Below are 19328 nucleotides of genomic sequence, written 5' to 3' on the forward strand. Positions count from 1 at the left end.
TGTTTGTTTTTTTGTTAAGTGACTCATATCTATTATTCATTCATTCATTTTCCATTAGTATAATTAATTAATTATTGATAGTGTTATAATTACTATGACTTTCAGTAGATATAAAGACTAAGATCCTGATACAGAGGCATAAAAAAGGGTTTGTGCCCAAACTTTTCTCCTAAACAGTGTTGTGCAACCACATCTAGTCAATGTGCCTTGGTAAGACCAGCCAGGGAACTTCAATTAAGACTAAATGTCACAGGTTTCGTAAAAACCTAATGAACCTCTGAATATTAATTCAAAGCGGGCTTTTGACCTCAAGTTGTGCAGAAAATGAGAGAAAAGACAGACCAGTCACTAGGCCTGAACGATCTTGGAAAAAACTATCACTGCAATTTTTGGGGGGGTTGCGATACATTGCGATATTAAACCTATAATTTTCCCCAGATAACTTGACTAGCGCTGTTTGGGATAGGCATTAACAATATTGGAAAAAATTTAACTAACCCTAAATTTTAATTTTTCCTAAGGTGTACCAGCACAAAATGTAGGCGAACACACATTTTTCATTGCCTCACCTTAACGCCATACTTTAAATAACTTTCTATAACATTCTTATAATTCATTCAATCATTCATCTTCTGAGCCACTTATCCTCACTAGGGTCGTGGGTAGAGGCGTGCGAAATTTCCGATTCTTAGATTATTCGCGATTCGGCCGTAGAAGATACGAGAACGATTCACAAACATCCAAATTCCGATTATTGAATTATACCAGGTAAAGCGGAAATAAAACACAGTCAGCGCAGTCATCAGGACCCAACGAGGAACGGACCGAGAATAAATATCATGTTCAACTCATGCCGCTAGATTAAAAAAAAAATAATAATAATAATAATACCTGACTGCGGCCGTCAGTCGCTACAAACAGCGCCCAGTTGCTAGTTGCTACAAACATACGGCAACATACGGCTGTGGTAGATATAACATATACCAAGAACTAGATGCGAAATGACAGACTTTCCCACGCTAGTAAACAGGCGCCATCTTAAAGCAGTAGACTTCTCTAGAAGGCTCTGTTGTAGCGAACCTCATTACTTTTTACCATAAAATCCCCAAAAATCAACAGGAAGTAACTGAAAATCAACAGGTAAATGACCTTAAATGGCCCAAAATTACCTCATTGCCTGGCGTTGGCTGTCACTGACAGCCATAGACGTTCAATCCGTTGGAAGTGGGAGGGATGGCAGCGAATGAATGAAAGTTCATTCGCTGCCACCCTCCCAGTTCAAACTTATTGGACGTCTACTAGTGATGAACTCATTCCAACTCACAGCAGAAGCTTGTTTTTCTGTTTATTAGTTGTTTGTAGAATATCCTACGATTTCCTGACCAATGCATCGATAACCGTTGCATCGCCATATTGTCAGATCATCGTTATCGTGACCTTCGTATTGCAAATCGTATCGTATCGTGAGGTACCAAGAGGTTCCCACTCCTAATACCATGCACGGTTTTTTTTCAGATGTTGCAGCAACCCGGAGAAAACCCACGCAGGCACGGTAAGAACATGCAAATTCCACACAGGAAGGCCTGAGCCGCTATTGAACCTACAATCCCAGAAATGTGAGGTGGACGTGCTAACCACTGTTCGACCCTGCCGCCTTCACAATGTGAATTATTTTTAAACAAAAATAACATGGAAAAATCCTTGTCTTTATTAAATGCTTCAATGAGTTGAGTCCACTCAAATTCACTCGCACTTTGACGCTCACGCTGACGAGAAGAGCCACTGACTTACACGATAAATGAGTTGGCACAGCACACTTCAGACTGGGCTGCTGCTAGTGTGTAACAAGTTTAGCGATGATTAACACATTTGTGCCTTTGATCGTAAAGGCCGCTAGTGTGTAACAAGCGATGATTAACACATTTGTGCCTTTGATCGTAGAACTAACAAGTCTTCTCTGGCCAAAGGTCAAAACTACAAACCTATTAATCATAGTTAACTAAGTACCAAACAGCAGCTGCACTGGTGACCAAGAAAAAGTTTGGTTGCACTGCTTAGCAGGAGGGAGGATGAGAGGCTGCGGTGCTGTGTGAGCATGAAGCAGAAAAACAATTTTGCGTGTTCAAAAATAAATAAATAAAAATATTGCATGTCCTTGCGATGCGAGTATTGCGCACCCGCGCATCGCAATGGCGATGTTCAAACGATACATCGTTCAGGCCTACTCGTCACTCAAAGGATGCCAAACAAAGAGATGTCTCAAAGCTAATAAGCTGCCACGTGGAAAAAGCATAAACGGAGTTTACCCCCCCCCCTGGTGGCCGAAAAGTGTCATTTCATGTAATTGGCTTATATATGATTTTAAAATTAAGACTTTTCCGGGAAAATATTGTCTATAAAAGTTGTAAAGGAATTAAAAAATAAATAAATAAATGAAATGAACAAAAAAAGATTTTTATAATGGGTCAAAATTATTTTTCGAACAGATCATGTTCATGACAAGCACCTTAGACGGTCATTTTCTTTGCTTAGCCAAAACCACCCGAGGACCGAAGAGGCAATATGGATATACATCATTTTTTCAAACCTAAGCTTTCAAAAGCGACAACAACCACTGAGCAAGAACCAAGGATTGAAAATGTGGACCAGGAAACACTAGAGACCACCGTCAAAATGGTGAGCGGAGTTTCAATTTGCCCCAGAAAAGACTAATTGTACAACAGAGCCACCACTGGTGTCTTGCCAATTTAGTTACCCCCGTCAAAAAATTGTGTCTCCTGGTCCCGGGAACGCACACACACACATTAGTTATAAGTTATGTCAACTTAAACAATTAATTGAAGCCAGAAAACAACCACAGTTATATCATTTGGACATCGACGTTTATTAAACTCCATACGGACTTCAATTACAGCATTAACAGTTATAGGTCATCTTGCGAGTAAAACAGTGAAACATTGCCTTTTTTTACATTCAGTACGTATATTACGTTATACATTTTGTTTTTTTTTTCTAATGGATGGGCCATGTTTTAAAACCTCGTAGATAACTACATAACTAAAACATGGAAATCGAGCGAATCAGTGCAGCGCCGTAGCTCTTCTCAGGGGATACAATTTTTGACGGGGGTAACTACATTGGCACGACACAGGCGACCGTATCATTTTCAATGGAGTATAGCTGTACTAAGCAGCCTGATTTAGAATTCCCCTCAAGAATGATGGGAAACAAAAAAAATACTAATTTTCAACTTAGTATTATAAATTTTGAAGTATAAATATTGTAGTAAAATACTTTTCTCGTACACACCATATAACTGTTTGCATTACTCTAACACACCTAATATAATTAATCAGGGAGTAGTATCATTTCTCATATTTACTGTAGGACTGTACTACTCTAACACACCTAATATAAAATAAATAGCACACCATAGTTTAATGAAAAGCAGAATAGATACACAACGCCACAAGCGTCACGAGCAAGACTGACGCACCAACTCTTGCAATCAGTTCTCCAGGCCACTGCAAGGACAAAGAGCAGGGCGCTCTATCCTAAAACAAGTAGTGCCTCGCCCAGCCCAGATAACAAGTTGATAGCGGGCGTTTGGGACGTCAAGACCAGACCAGCGTCGGTCGATGTGGCAACCATGTCCCATCCACGCACGAACCTAACTGCCCAAAAGCGGCCACAGAGGGATGATCCCAAAACAACACCCAGCCACACCTTCGGCCCGGCCCACTCCACCGCAGCCTTCAAAAACACTAGACACTGAGATAACAAACGGTTCGCTGCTCGGAAACTTTTCTATGTCGCCTTGTTTGCCGACCCTGGATCCGGAATCGTCTCTCCGTCGTCTGTTTTTGCCTCGTTTTTGACCACTGTCAACGAATAAATTGTCAACCTGATTTCGGTGAGCCCTCTTCAGACTTTTGGAACATGGAGTCAGTACAAAGGGTCAGAAACGGGCAGAGTTTTGGCTCCTCCCGGCTCTCAGCGGAGCACGGTTTCAGTTCGGCTGTCACCATTTCCGCCGGCCGAGGGGGGGCCGAATTCCTTCAGTATTCTTGTAAGTTAATTTGATTGTTGACACTGCATTTTGGGGTCATCAACATGTTGTGCCCCCCCTTCCCAAAAGTCAAACTCCACCTATGAGAGAAAACCATCTTGGTCCGCCTCAGGCCTCTGCTGAGACTTGATTGCAAAAAATAAGACTTTTAGATGAAAAGATGCCAAAACAGCGTCACACACCCACACTCTCACTCATACACACCCGCACACGTACACTGTCAGTGTGCGAGCAATTGCATTATTGTCATCCGCATTTAGTAACAGGCAATCTAGGATTATTGTGATATTTCCATTCTCTCAGCAGCTTTCAGGGATACATTTGTTTTCCCAGTAACAATTTTCAACAGATGTTTTCAAATAAGATCCATGCAGGGTTTATAGGAACTCTAACCATTGGGGTTTAAGAATCCTTGCTCAAATGTCATATGAGTGCGTGTGTCATTTTTCATCATCTTACCAGTGATCATCGACACTGCCACACCATTTCTTTCCTCTTGTTAGCACAGTATTTAAGGGATAATCTAAAGTGGATTTACACTGTTTACTTTCTTCTCTTAACTGCCACTCTGGCATTAGGGTGGGGGAAATTAGGGCATTGAAGTGAAACAGCCGCCTGAAATGATGGCCAGAAAGGCAAATAAACATAGACATAAACCATTTCTCATTAATATGAATAATAAGACATTAAGTCTTTAAAGGGATCCTCTATTTTTAAGACAACTAATTCTTAAAAGATACATGTTAGTATGAGTTATAATAATTTGATATTAAAACCCCTCTTAATGTTTTTGTTTTAATAAAGTTTGTAAAATTATTTTAAGTGATAGGTCGCCATTCTTGTTACGTCGCAGTGCGTGACGTCACTGGTCCCGTGGCCGAAATTCCAGTGTGTCACTCGTTAGCTTTCCCCACATGTCATCAGTTCTACCCTTCCTATTTGAACCAGATCTGAAAAGTGAAGAGCAGGACAGCACTGTCGGTCGTTCACAAGACGAGCTTCAAGGAAAAATGCGTGCAGCAAATACCTGATAAGACAAAAGTTGGGCAAAACTGGTGATGCGAGAGAGTCCTGTTCGGAACGCCGGTTGGGAGCGAGAGTCTATGCTGTCCGGTTTTATTAGCAGATATTCAAGGTATGCATATAGCGTTTTCAAACTTATCCCAATATAATTATGTAGATTGTTAGCATCCAGAGCTGTCGTGTGCTTTACATACAGTACAGGCCAAAGAGCACACCTTGTGTAATCCATGTCTTGTACATTGTAACGCGTGGTAGCTAGGATACGTGTATAAAAGTACCAAAAAGGGGAGAAGCTTCCACTATGCACATTTATTCACAAAAAAAAATAATATTTCCACCTTGACCACTCTTCACTCGGGAGCTCAGCAGTAAGCAAACAAGCGTTCCCTGACGAACTCCCAACATTGTTGTGAGGTCCACGTCAGAGTCACTGTCGTCACTGTAGCGTGCCATAGTGCTTTAATTATTTAGTATGATTTGGGGATAACTCCTAACAAGAATAGTCAACATAAAAGATAGCAATAGTAATCCAAATTCGCGTTTTTTACTCACTCAAAGATCCAGGAATTAGGCCGATCCCATGGCAATGTCGCAGCCGTCGATTCCAAAAAATAGACTGATCTGAAAAGCTGTTGTGGGACCGACGAATCAAAAAATGGACAGATCCGAAACCAATATTGCAGACGTGGTGGGACCGTCGGATCCAGAAAATAGATGGATCCCTGACTTGACTGAGGATCCAGGAAACATGCGCCAGTTGTAACGCGTGGTGGGTAGGGTACGTGCATACAGGGACTAAAAAGGGGGAGAAGCTTCCACTTATGCACATTTATTCACTAAAAATAATAATTCCACCTTGACCACTCACTTCACTCCCCTTGTTTCCATTTGACTGGAAATTGCATCCAAAATCAGCACATCGTAGCATTTTACTTCGCGAGCTTATGCAGCAATAAGCAATTGTTTAACATGCTACAAATTTGGAACGATACCAATTACGTCATCACTGCTAGCCCGCAAACCATGGTGCCAACTAACGGTCAAAATATGGACTAAATATTATAAAATATTGCCATTGATTTAACATTTTATGTGTTTCTAACAACATATTTTAGTTCAAGAGAACAATTGTGGTTTATTAGAGCCTAGATGTGTTTAAATCAGAGGATCACTTTAAGGTGCTAGTCCCGTGATCTTTTCGAAAAATAATTTTGACCCATTAATACAATACTTGAAACTTGAAACCCTTTTTTATTGCTTTACAATATTTTAACAACTAGGTCTTTATTTTAAAGGGGAAGTTCAGAATTTTTGACATTTAGGCTTATTCTTCGAGTTAGTGGGGGTTTAATTCAGAGTTGGAGTTGGAGCTGATTACAACAAATTCCGTGCAGTTTGTCAGTTATTTGTGAGTTTCAGGGCTCTGGAGTGGCTAAGCTAGCGTGAGTAAATGCTGGTTAAAATGAACTCCATCGACTAATTAAACCCCCGCTAACTCGAAGATTAAGCCCTATGCGAAAAATTCAATTATATGCGATGACATTTTTCTGCTGTCATTCTTGTGTTGAGGCAGCAAAGGGCGAAAAATTGGTAAAAGGTAACTGATAAATTACTTTTAAAGTAACTCAGTTACCTTGATAATAAAGTAATCACTAAAGTAACTACATTTTTTTAGGCGTGCGCAACCTCACTTTACACACAAACAAGGACCCCAAAGGGACTGCTCATAGCTGCCGCCAAAATCAATCGAATTCGTTGGCAACTAATTAATTAATCGATTTTAATTGATAAGTGTTGCAGCCCAATCAATTAAAATTGATTAATTAATTAGTTGCCAACGAATTAATTAGTGATTATTGATTAGTGTTGCAGCCTCCGGGTCGGGGATGAGATCCTGCCCCAAGTGGAGGAGTTAAAGTATCTTGGGGTCTTGTTCACGAGTGAGGCTAGGAGGGAGCGGGAGATTGATAGGTGGATCGGTGCAGCGTCTGCTGTGATGCGGACTCTGCACCGGTCTGTTGTGGTGAAGAAGGAGCTGAGCCAAAAGGCTAAGCTCTCGATTTACCGGTCGATCTACGTTCCTACCGTCACCTATGGTCACGAGCTGTGGGTCGTGACCGAAAGAACAAGATCCCGGATACAAGCGGCCGAAATGAGTTTCCTCCGCAGGGTGTCCGGGCTCTCCCTTAGAGATCGGGTGAGAAGCTCGGTCATCCGGGAGGGGCTTGGTGTCGAGCCGCTACTCCTCGGCATTGAGAGGAGCCAGTTGAGGTGGCTCGGGCATCTGGTTAGGATGCCTCCTGGACGCCTCCCTGGAGAGGTGTTCCGGGCATGTCCCACCGGCGGGAGGCCCCGGGGTCGACCCAGGACACGCTGGAGAGACTATGTCGCTCGGCTGGCCTGGGAACGCCTTGGAATCCCGCCGGAGGAGCTGGCTGAAGTGGCTGGGGAGAGGGAAGTCTGGGTTTCCCTGCTAAAGCTGCTGCCCCCGCGACCCGACCCCGGAATAAGCGGAAGATAATGGATGGATGGATGGATGGTGTTGCAGCCTCATTAATAGGGTTAGGGTTAAACAGTTAGCTAGTTTAGATATAAGATGTCGGAAAATTGTTATAATTTCAAGAATTTAGACAAGTTTAGGTGAAGAAGTTCCTAAACAATTAATTGGTTATTAAAATAGTTGATTAATTTGATAATCGATTAGTTGACGATCAATTGATTGGTGCACCTCTAGAATAAGTGTCACTTCCCTCCGGACCTGTGCATGAGTCTGTGGGAGTCTTTATTTTGAGAGAAATCCAAAAGCATTTGGGTAACCAGGATTTTACCAAAGTCAGGCTAATTTTGTGAGCATTGACCATAAACAGAAAAAGATTGCACATCTCCTGGTTCTCTGACAGCGTGATGATGAACCTCAGCCAAGCCATACAAATACAAATAGTCTATAAATGCATACATTTGTTGTAGAATAGTCCAATACTTAATACTACCGTATTATTCGGACTATAAGTCGCAGTTTTTTTTCATAGTTTGGCTGGGGGATGCGACTTATACTCTGGAGCGACATGTGTGAAATTATTAACACATTATTATATCATTTCACATGTTATTTTGGTGTTTTGGAGTGACACTGTTGGTTTGGTAAACTTTTTAGCATGTTCTTTATGCTATTGTTATCTGAATAACTCTTATTAGCTATGTTACAATAAAATACCGACCACGATCGCATTTCGTTGTTCATGCATCATGTAACATTATCATACTGTACACTTATTCAGCATGTTGTTCTCTATTGTATTTTTATTTTAAATTGCCTTTCAAGATGACATACAGTATCTGTTCTATGTGTTGGATTTTATCAAGTACATGTCCCTAAAAAATGCCCCTTATACCTGTTCTATGTGTTGGATTTTATCAAGTAAATTTCCCTCAAAAATGCCACTTATACTCCAGAGCGACTTATATACTCTTTGTTTTTTCGTCTTTGTTGGGCATTTTATGGCTGGTGCGACTTATACTCAGGTGCGACTTATAGTTCAAAAAGTACGGTATGAATGTTTGTGGATTAAATATCTTGTGGTCATTGATGCATGTCTGGTAATAAATGTTTGCCTTTACTTTAACTCCTAAATCAAGTCCTATAATTTGCGGATCGGACCCACAGCACAGTCTTGTTAATATCGTGTGGGCACATACGGTCAAAACCTTCCACTTGAGTGGTACAAAGCAGCTGTGAAGAAGCCATCCTATCCTAGTCTTTTTTTTCCTACTGGAGAAATGAGCACAAATCCTTGCTCTATCACCTCTCAGCTCTCGGAAAAGCAGCCCCCATGAATCCCCCCCTGGCTTGATCTGAGGCCTGATGCAGAGCTATGGAATTGCAAATGCATCCTATCAGACAGGGAGATAGATTTGAAGCGCTCAAGGCCTGGTTGCCTGAAATTACTGGGCCAGGGAGCTGATGAAAGGATAAGATATGATGAGAGAGTCACACAGTATCACTAATCTCTCACTATTATCTAATTTAGCCGGGAAAGTGTCAATGCACAACAGAGTGAAATGAAAGCAAAACGCCGGTTGAGAGAGAAAGGGATGCTCCGACATGTTTCTGATAGATGGGCAGAGCTTGCAACACCCGAAGGCTCAAGGAACACACTGATGTCACACCTGATTTTGTGTGGAAATCTAACACCTGTGCTCGGCTGTCAGACATCTGCATGGCTTATATTACTGCTGGAGGGCAAAATGTACTAAGGCTAAATTGCACTTGTCCAACCACGACAGAAACAAACGTACACTTCAACCTTGGCAAAGAGCACTTTGGTGAGTGTAAACTTAAGATTGGGAATGTGGAAGTCTTTATTCCTGACCACATAATAGTCTGACAGTATCCATTGACTGATACACTTTGCAACTCTTTGGTGTAAGAATTGCAGTTTGATAATTTATTAAATGGCCCCGATATGTAGCACTGTAGTTGAGTGGTTAGCACGTCTGCCTCACAGTTTTGAGATCAAGGTTCCAATCCCGGGATCAGGCTTACCTGTGTGGAGTTTGCATATTCACCGCGTGCCTGTGTGGGTTTTCTCCAGGTACAGTACAGTCCCTTAAAAAAGTCTCGTCACTTATCCATTTTGTAGAAACAATTGCTTATAACTAGGGCTGTCAAACATCCCTCCCACTTCAAACGGATTGAACGTCTACTAGTGATAAACTCATTCCAATTCACAGCAGAAGTTTGTTTTTCTGTTTGTTAGTTTTTTATAGAATATCCTAGAATTATTTCCTGACAAATGTATCGATAATCGTTGTATCGCCATATCGTCAGATCATCGTGATCGTGAGTTTTGTATCGCAAATCGTATCGTATCATGAGGTACCAAGAGGCTCCCACTCCTATCCACAAGGACAATCAAGACCATCTCAATTTAGCGATAAAACACAAATAAAGGCAGTACATCCTACCCGAGCTTGTATCTGAACATTGTGACATCACAAGCCTTCAAAAACAGTTAACGTGTGCAGCAGCTTTCTGAATGCATAACAATGGAGGCACAGGAAGGGCAGACAGAAGCGTATCCCTGCCTTTGTCCCTTGGCCAAAGGAAAGGATCAGCAGCAGAACTCAGAAAAGGGAAGGGCACAGAGAGTCAAATTCATCTCTTTTACTGAGCCAGAGCAACTTTTCATGAGCCACATGACTTTTTCTACTCTGCAATCAAAACAGTGTTCCAGCAGGGCTTATAATTAACTCAGAGAAAATGATGAAACAGACGCTGCAAAGACAACTGAAGGCTTTTAACAACACATTATGGCAGTGAAGCCTCTCTTTTACTGGCCTGTTAAACTGTTTGCAAGTTCCTATCTGGAGTCAAAACATTACAAATAGCACTAAATAAAAAGGAAGAAGCTAAGAGGCTTTTCCCGAGTATCCTTTTGAGCTCTTTGACACAACAACAGTGTGATGCCACATGCACTTCATGTCAAAATCATAAATACGAGTAAGTCCTCAGTACTTTACGCTTTAGTTTCTTCGGCTTCATTGCGGGTTTTTTAAAAATACATTAGAGCTGAAATGAATACTCGAGAAACTCGAGTAACTCGAGTTTAAAAACTGATCCGAGTAATTTTATTCTCCTCGAGGAATCGTTTAATTTTGCCAGCTCTAAGCATCCCGTTTTGCCCGGACTACTTTTAATGCGGGACAACACGCTGACGTCGCGTGCGTAGAGGAAGAAGCAATTAAAAAAAAAAAAAAAAAAAACTTACTGCAGCCGACAGCCGCTACAAACTACACCGACGTTGCTAAAAACTACGCCCGCATGATGCTAGTTTGGTAGCAGGTAATGTCCAATGCATCTCATAGATATCGCATGCTTTTACGACTAGATGCGAAATGACAGACTCGGCCGCGTCTGGGCAGCATTAGTAAACAGCCGCCATCTTTAAGCAGTAGACTTCTCATCGGTAATAAATATAACGTTACTGTCACTCGCTCATGTAACGTTAGCCCTTCGGAGGGCTAGGTTTCTATTGATTAAGACCACTGTCGATGCGTGGCTAACGTGTCTTACATACAGGCTTTATTTAATCTGTAAAAACACAGCGTTGTAGAGTGATGAGGGTGTAAAATTAAAACATAATAAAGCTAACTGTCAGTTTTAGCTCAGTAGTCATTGCTGAATAAATGTGCTCCAATACAGCAGGTAGCATACATTTATTTTGAACACTGCAAAAACTCAAAATTCTACCAGTGCTTACAGTTTAGACTAACTTAAAACTTAACTTAATAATAGCTCGACACAAATGGAACTTAAATTGAAACAAGGGGAGAAAAACACGTAGCTTTCAAGAGTTGTATGTTATCAAGCGTAATTATATTTTTGGTAAGAAATATGTTTTTTTTTGTTTTTGTTTTTTTGTATAAGATCTAGAAGTTTTTTGAGTGAAAGCAGTGAATTTTTCTTTCTAGTCACATCTTAGATGCAATTGTTGGCTGTTTTCAACAATGTACATCGAAAATAAAGACATTGATTGACTGAAAATGGTTCAATATTAGATTAAATGTCTTTTTTTTCCTCATGTATATGTATGATTGCTCTTTACCTAAAAAAGTTTTATCCAATTACTCGAATAATCGATAGAATTTTCAGTTGATTACTCGATTACTAAAATATTCGATAGCTGCAGCCCTAAAATATATATTTATTGAAAAACAAAAAAATGAGGAAAAGTCAAAGAAAATGCTATGAGGTTGCAGCCGACTCGGGTTGATTTGGCTTTGAAATCTCGTATACGGTACATCAGTCAGGGGGTGTCAATTTTTTTTAAAGGGGGGGTTTTCGTAATTCGTGGAGGGTTTCAGTCCCCATTGACACCGAAAAGTGAGGGATCAGTGTAAACCATAAAAATTGATCAACAACCCCAAGGCCGCATGACCATGAATTACACGTTAGAGATCGACCAATATGGGTTTTCCAGGACCGATACCGATTATTAGTACCGTATCTTTCAGACTATAAATCGCTGTTTTTTTCATAGTTTGGCAGAGGGTGTGTCTTATACTCTGGAGGGACTTATGTGAGATTATTTACGGTCGGGTCGGGCTGACTTCTCTCTTGCGAACTTTTTTAAAAATAAATATATATTCGTATATTTATACTAAAACGATGTATGGATGTTAAATAAAATAAATAATTTGGATAAAACAGAGAAGGCACTGTGCATGCCTGCGCACGAGAATGCAGTGGCCCCGTTCTCTTTTCAATATTCCCCTCCCGCACCCTGGCGCCCTCCGCGAGCATCCTGGTATTTCCTTTTCGATATGGAGCAGCTATAGGAGTGAAAAACAAACTAAAGACAGGGGAATTGAAAAGCAAACAACGGTGGTAGGAGTGGAAATTGGAAAGGATTCAAAATGATTGTTGAAGATGCTATATGGAAAACTGTGTCGGCTTCACTGAATGTAAACGAATGTGGCGCTTTCGTCTCATACGAGAAAAATATTTAACAAACTTTTCCAGCGTTATTTCGTTGTGTAAATGCATTTATAATGATCATAAAAATATGTATATGTATATATTAGGGCTGTCAAACGATTACAATTTTTAATTGAGTTAATTACAGCTCAAAAATTAATTAATCGTAATCAATCGCAATTAATCGCAATTCAAACCATCTATAAAATATGCCATATTTTTCTGTAAATTATTGTTGGAATGGAAAGATAAGACACAAGATGGATATATACATTCAACATACGTTACATAAGGACTGTATTTGTTAATTATAACAATAAATCAACAAGATGGCATTAAAATTATTAATATTCTGTTAAAGCGATCCATGGATAGAAAGACTTGTAGTTCTTAAAAGATAAATGTTAGTTTAAGTTATAGAAATTTTATATTAAAACCCCTCTTAATGTTTTCGTTTTAATGAAATTTGTAAAATTTTCAATCAAAAAATAAACTAGTAGCCCGCCATTGTTGATGTCAATAATTACTTACACAATGCACATGGGTGCTGAAGCCTATAAAATTAGTCGCACACAAGCGCCAGCAGAGGGCAGCAAACCTCCATAAAACACAATTAACAAGTGGGCAGTTCACTGTACTGTCATTTAAATCTGTCTGAGCGGGCCTAGTGCGTTAATTGCGTCAAATATTTTAACGTGATTAATTTAAAAAAATTAATTACCGCCCGTTAACGCGATAATTTTGATAGCCCTACTAATAACCTGACTTTTAATTATTCAGTTGGTTTCAGAAATGGCTCATATGAAAGCTAATACCCTCCCAAATGATGTTGAATGAACAAAAATAGATTTGTTTCACTGAAAAAAGATTGGTCATTGAATGAAGACATTTAATGAAGTCAAATTTTGGCAAGACAAAAGTTTTGACGCCAACAGATAGTGTGAAAATTGAACAAAAAATGTACTTCAAATACAACAATATGTTACATAACTAGGGCTGTCAAAATTATCGCGTTAACGGGCGTTAATTATTTTGTTTAATTAATCACGTTAAAATATTTGACGCAATTAACGCACTAGGCCCGCTCAGACAGATTTAAATGTCAGTACAGTGAAAGGCCAACTTGTTAATTGTGTTTTATGGAGTTTTTCCGCCCTCTGCTGGCGCTTGGGTGTGACTTGCATATGTTATCTGGCGTAATGTCGCCCTCTGCTGGCAATTCAGTGTAGCTGATTATTTGGGTTTCGGCGCGCTTTTCTGACGTGATTATATGTCGTCGCGAACTCACACTAATAGACAGTGCTATTCAGACCAGCTAACGTCCGCATCCAGTATTCAGTGGCAGTTCTCATAGCCCCATCACACTGTTTGTGTCTAATACATGCATCGCTTGTGAGTTATATTCCTCCTTTGTTTATATTCATGAGCATTAGATAGTGTTTGATGATGTGTATTTGAATTTGTTCACATATATGGTGAAATGCAGTTACATTGTTAGATGCTTGTGAGCTAATTGGCTAGTGCTACTGCTCAAATGGACACGTGTGTGTACATTTTATGTTATTTTGCGATTTATGCAAGTTATTGACACATTGCCCTGTTATTTTCAGTTTTACAAAAATACAAGAAACGTGCTCCTGTCAAAAAGAGATGACTTCAGTAAAGCCCATGCAACTTTGCCACACCGTCTGATTTCTTTTTGGAACTTATGTTCGCTGTCTGTCAATTTATGTACTCACACACATTGAGGACAGAATAGGGCTACTAGTTTATTTTTTGATTGAAAATTTTACAAATTTTATTAAAACGAAAACATTAAGAGGCGTTTTAATATAACATTTCTATAACTTGTACTAATATTCATCTTTTAAGAACTACAAGTCTTTCTATCCATGGATCATTTTAACAGAATGTTAATAATGTTAATGCCATCTTGTTGATTTATTGTTATAATAAACAAATACAGTCTTTATGTACTGTATGTTGAATGTATATATCCATCTTGTCTTATCTTTCCATTCCAACAATAATTTACAGAAAAATATGGCATATTTTATAGATGGTTTGAATTGCGATTAATTGCGATTAATTAATTTTTAAGCTGTAATTAACTCGATTAAAAATTTTAATCATTTGACAGCCCTATACATAACATAAGTGAATTAAGTAGTGGTGCTGTGAGATCCAAATTTAATATTTTGCATGACTTCCATGGGCTTGAAGGACTGCATCCATGCAGTTCGGCAAGGATTCATACAATTTATTGATGAACTCATCAGGAACATCAAAGAAAGCAGTCTTAATAAATAAATTTACAGACCGACTGAAACGGCTAAATATACCTATGAACTAAATTACAAATGCATAAAAAAAAACAAAAAAAAAACTGTTCAAACAAAAACCTAGCTTATGTTAGTTTTAACGGGGAGCAGCTGGATTCAGCCATGCGAAATGAGGCAGACTAGAGGGAAGTGTATCCACCCAAATCAATAAAGCTAAATGCAAACACTTTCAAAACAAACCAGTACAATGCCACTTTAATTAAATGAATACTCGAAGCAGCAAAATGTAATTCTAATCTTTTTTTTTTCTAATCGAATACTCGAGTTAATCGATTAATCATTGCAGCACTATTTACAAGTCACGACCTATGAAAACAATTTTGGAATAATTTCCCAGGCTCGATTTTTCTTCATCACTAAATATTTCCATTTGACTAGGGGTGTGGAGACCTTTTATATCATCTCTGTGTGTTGTGAGACAAGTTTCAGCATAACATGTTTTAGAGAAGTCAGCCTCTGCTGTTATTCAGACATATCATGTAAATTACCCGTTTGTGATCTTCCCCTCGCAGTTCCTCTCCCTAGCACAAAGTAAACATGTTTACGCCTGCCAACTGCATTACGCGTACGATACAATGAAAAAGAATGCATGTATAATTTATTTGAATCATGGGAATATAGGTCATTACGTCATTGCTGGTGTAGTGTTTGATTCGCCTAACCTCTGTGCGTGCAGGCAGTTTAGGATCAGTTCCCTCTCAATGACCGTGTGAAACTGTGTGCGAATGGCTGTCTAACTGTATATGTGCCCTGTGATTGACAAGCGACTATTCCAGGGTGTACTCCAATATCTGGTGAGAAAGGCTGCAGCTCCACAAAAGCGGCAGTTATAGACTAGGGAAGCTAAGGTGGGTCATTTAAATACTTTTTAAAAGTAATACGTGACAAATTAAAAAACTCACAGGAAAAAAAGTGCCTACTAAATTTTGTGATAAAATTAGGGCTCTCAAACAATTAAAATTTTTAATGGAGTTAATTACAGCTTAAAAATTAATTAACTGTAATTAATGGCAATTCAAACCATCTATAAAATATGCCATATTTTTCTGTAAATTATTGTTGGAATGAAAAGATAAGACAAGACGGATATATACATTCAACATACTGTACATAAGCACTGTATTTGTTTATTATAACAATAAATCAACAAGATGGCATTAACATTAACATTCCGTTAAAGCGATCCATGGATAGAAAGACTTGTAGTTCTTAAAAGATAAATGTTAGTACGTTATAGAAATTTTATATTAAAACCCCTCTTAATATTTACGTTTTAATAAAATTTGTAAAATTTTCAATCAAAAAATAAAGTAGTAGCTCGTCATTGTTGACGTCAATAATTACACATTGCTCATGGTGCTGAAATCCATAAAATCAGTCGCACCCAAGCGCCAGCAGAGGGTGACAAATAGAGGTGTGCAAAATTTCCGATTCTTAGATTATTCGCGATTCGGCCGTGGAAGATTCGAGAACGATTCACAAACATCCAAATTCCGATTATTGAAATATGCCAAGTAAAGCGGAAGTACAACACACTCAGCGCGCCGCGCGGTCAATGAGGAACGGAGCGAGAGTAGCTAAACATCATGCTTCTCATTACCCGGCCCCTCGGGTAATGCCAATGCTCAACTCATGGCTCTAGCTCAACTCATGCCACGAGATAAAAAAAACACAACAACATACCTGACTGCTGCCGATAAGCTGATACAAAGTAGCATAATTTTATGGTAGATATCATTTATATACGACTAGATGCAATGTGGATTCGGTAGCGTTAGCAGCTCACCTACAAAAAGCTAGATATGGGCGTTAGTAAACGGCCGCCATCTTAAAGCAGTACACCTCCCTGCAAGGCTGTTGTAGCGAACCTTCCAAGCAAACCTAATTAACTTTTTATCTAAAATACTCCTAAATCGGTAAAATATTGACTTGAATCTATCTTTAAAATAGTTTTAAAACTTTCACATGTCGAAAGTAGACAAAAGGGAAATTATGGAATAACGGGAGCAATTTTAACAACTTTAACGGTTGATTCACAACATTAAATTAAATGAATGTAGTTTAAAGCTGCTGATACAGAATGGGGACTGGAGTTTTTTATTTACTGTTATTTTTGTATATTTGTTTACTGCTATATGTTAACTTGATACTGAAATAGTAGTTTGGTTTAGCCTGAAAGTATTTTTGAACAATTTTATTTAAAAAAAAAAAAAAAAAAAAAAGGAAGGGGGTGCATCAATAATCGTTTTATAATCGAATCGGAGCCTCTGAATCTCAATCGTAATCGAATCGTTAGGTGCCCAAAGATTCCCAGCTCTAGTGACAAAACACCAAAAAACGCAAGTAACAAGTGGACGTGACACTGTGCTGTCATTTTAATCTGTTTGAGTGGGGAATTTGCGTTAATTGCGTCAAATATTTTAACGTGATTAATTTTAAAAATTAATTACCGCCCGTTCACGCGATAATTTTGACAGCCCTAGATAAAATCAAATGTTTGTTAATCTTGAAACATTTTCTTAGACAGGTCACCCTGTCCACAAGTAGGGGTGTGACAAAATATCGAAATGGTAATATATCGTGATACTTTGTATCCCAAAAGGTTATCGATATGCTCCTGCCAAGAATCGAGATATCGTTTTAAAAAGGTGTCAATGTCTAAAAAAAATACATAAAAAGAAATCAACAAGTTGCTACCAAAATTTTCCACCGTAATAGTGTCTTAGTTACCGTATTTTTCGGACAATAAGTCAGTTTTTTTCATAGTTTGGCTGGGGGTGCGACTTATACTCAGGAGCGACTTATGTGTGAAATTACTAAAATATTATGATATCATTTCACATATTATTTTGGTGTTTTGGAGTGACACTGATAGTTTGGTAAACTTGTTAGCATGTTCTTTATGCTATAGTTATCTGAATAACTTAACAGCTATGGCCACGTTCGCTTTCTGCCTTTGGCAATGTGTGTTCAATTGTATTATTGACTTTTTTATATTGAAATGCATGTTTTTAGTTTGTGGCACTTTCACGCCCACGTGGGGGCGCACTTGCAATTGTTTACGTGAAGAAGAGTGCTCACACGCCAGAAGACGACAGACAGCTACGTAGCTCTGAGTGAGTGGGCAAGTTAGCAAGAGAGAAACACGGCTGCGAACCTACGTTCATTGTTTATGCTTGTAAAATATCTGTACAGAGGCAACGCCTGTGTGTATCATCTTTTCTGTTGTTGTTGTGTGTTTTCCACCCGCGATCGGACACTTAGAGCCATTTGTGTGGTTGTTTGAACGGTGCGCTAATGTTAGCAAACACATGCTAACCGTTTGTGTCGTGTCATTGCTGTAAAAGCACCTAATTATCATTTATTTACGTCGATGCGAACCTATTTGGTATCGAGGACAAAATTGATTCAGCAAATTATACGGACGTCCAGCATCGTCATTCGGGAGTTTAGCCCGCTGAATAGCCAGGACCGAGCCGTAGCGTCCTGGTGAGGACAGTATATTCGCATTTCGTTGTTCATGCACTGTACACTGTACACTTATTCAGGATGTTGTTCTCTATTCTATTTTTATATTAAATTGCCTTTCAAGATGACATGTCTGTTCTATGTGTTGGATTTTATCAAGTAAATTTCCCCCAAAAATGCGACTTATACTCCAGTGCGACTTATGTTTTTTTCCTCTTTGTTGGGCATTTTATGGCTGGTGCGACTTATACTCAGGTGCGACTTATTGTCAGAAAAATACGGTAAATTTTTGCCAGAAATGGCCTCTTAATTTTTTTTTTAATTTAGTGCAGTTTTGACGTTTTCAACGGCTAATAAATTACTCAATTTTCACATCAGAACTGGTAATACTTAAGGAAATCATGCGGACTCATCTTCATTTTACTCAACAAGAGCAAATTTTACAATTTACTATTACTATTAAGGCAGTGCTTCTCAATTATTTTCTGTTACGCCCCCGAGGAAGATGTAAACGTTTCGCACCCCCCCCCCCACCCACAACTTTCTGCCGTCACTGTAATTTGTATCATTTGCCTATAAATTATTAATATAAGTAAACTGTACCTCTGATTAATATTGCGTCTTTGTAATATTAAAGAAAAAATATATAGCTCCACTTACAATAATGTACAGAAAAGACAAAGTGCATCACTTTGTCTGAATTAAAAAAAAAGTCACATCCAATGTGTAAAAATACATTCATGGTACATTTTGTTATTTCTTTTCCTTTTGTATCTTTGTGTCACCTGTTTCGGGACTACAGATGTAAATTAGCATATGCTTGCTACAATCTGGCATATTTACATCTTTTTAGATGTTCATCAATGTGCACTGTCCCTATTAAATAAATAAATAAAGTAAAAAAAAAAAAATAAAAATTTTGACCATCTAATAGTGAAAAATAATTTTT

The 19328-nt window shown here is 38.8% G+C and overlaps 1 protein-coding gene across 3 annotated transcripts in view; it reads right to left on the reverse strand.

Annotated features, from left to right (window-relative positions):
* LOC130930991 (IQ motif and SEC7 domain-containing protein 1-like) overlaps positions 1-19328 on the reverse strand; it is a 343354-nt gene that overhangs the window by 186258 nt on the left and 137768 nt on the right. For 2 of the 3 annotated variants that reach the window (XM_057859405.1, XM_057859451.1), the window contains exon 5: positions 9636-9698. The exons of the other annotated variant lie outside the window; for it this stretch is intronic. In XM_057859405.1, the coding sequence (XP_057715388.1) occupies positions 9636-9698 (63 nt within the window). The remainder of the gene's footprint in view (positions 1-9635; positions 9699-19328) is intronic. 3 annotated transcript variants of the gene reach the window in all.

This window comes from Corythoichthys intestinalis, chromosome 2 (assembly GCF_030265065.1).
Source record: "Corythoichthys intestinalis isolate RoL2023-P3 chromosome 2, ASM3026506v1, whole genome shotgun sequence".
Taxonomy (NCBI): Eukaryota; Metazoa; Chordata; class Actinopteri; order Syngnathiformes; family Syngnathidae; genus Corythoichthys; species Corythoichthys intestinalis.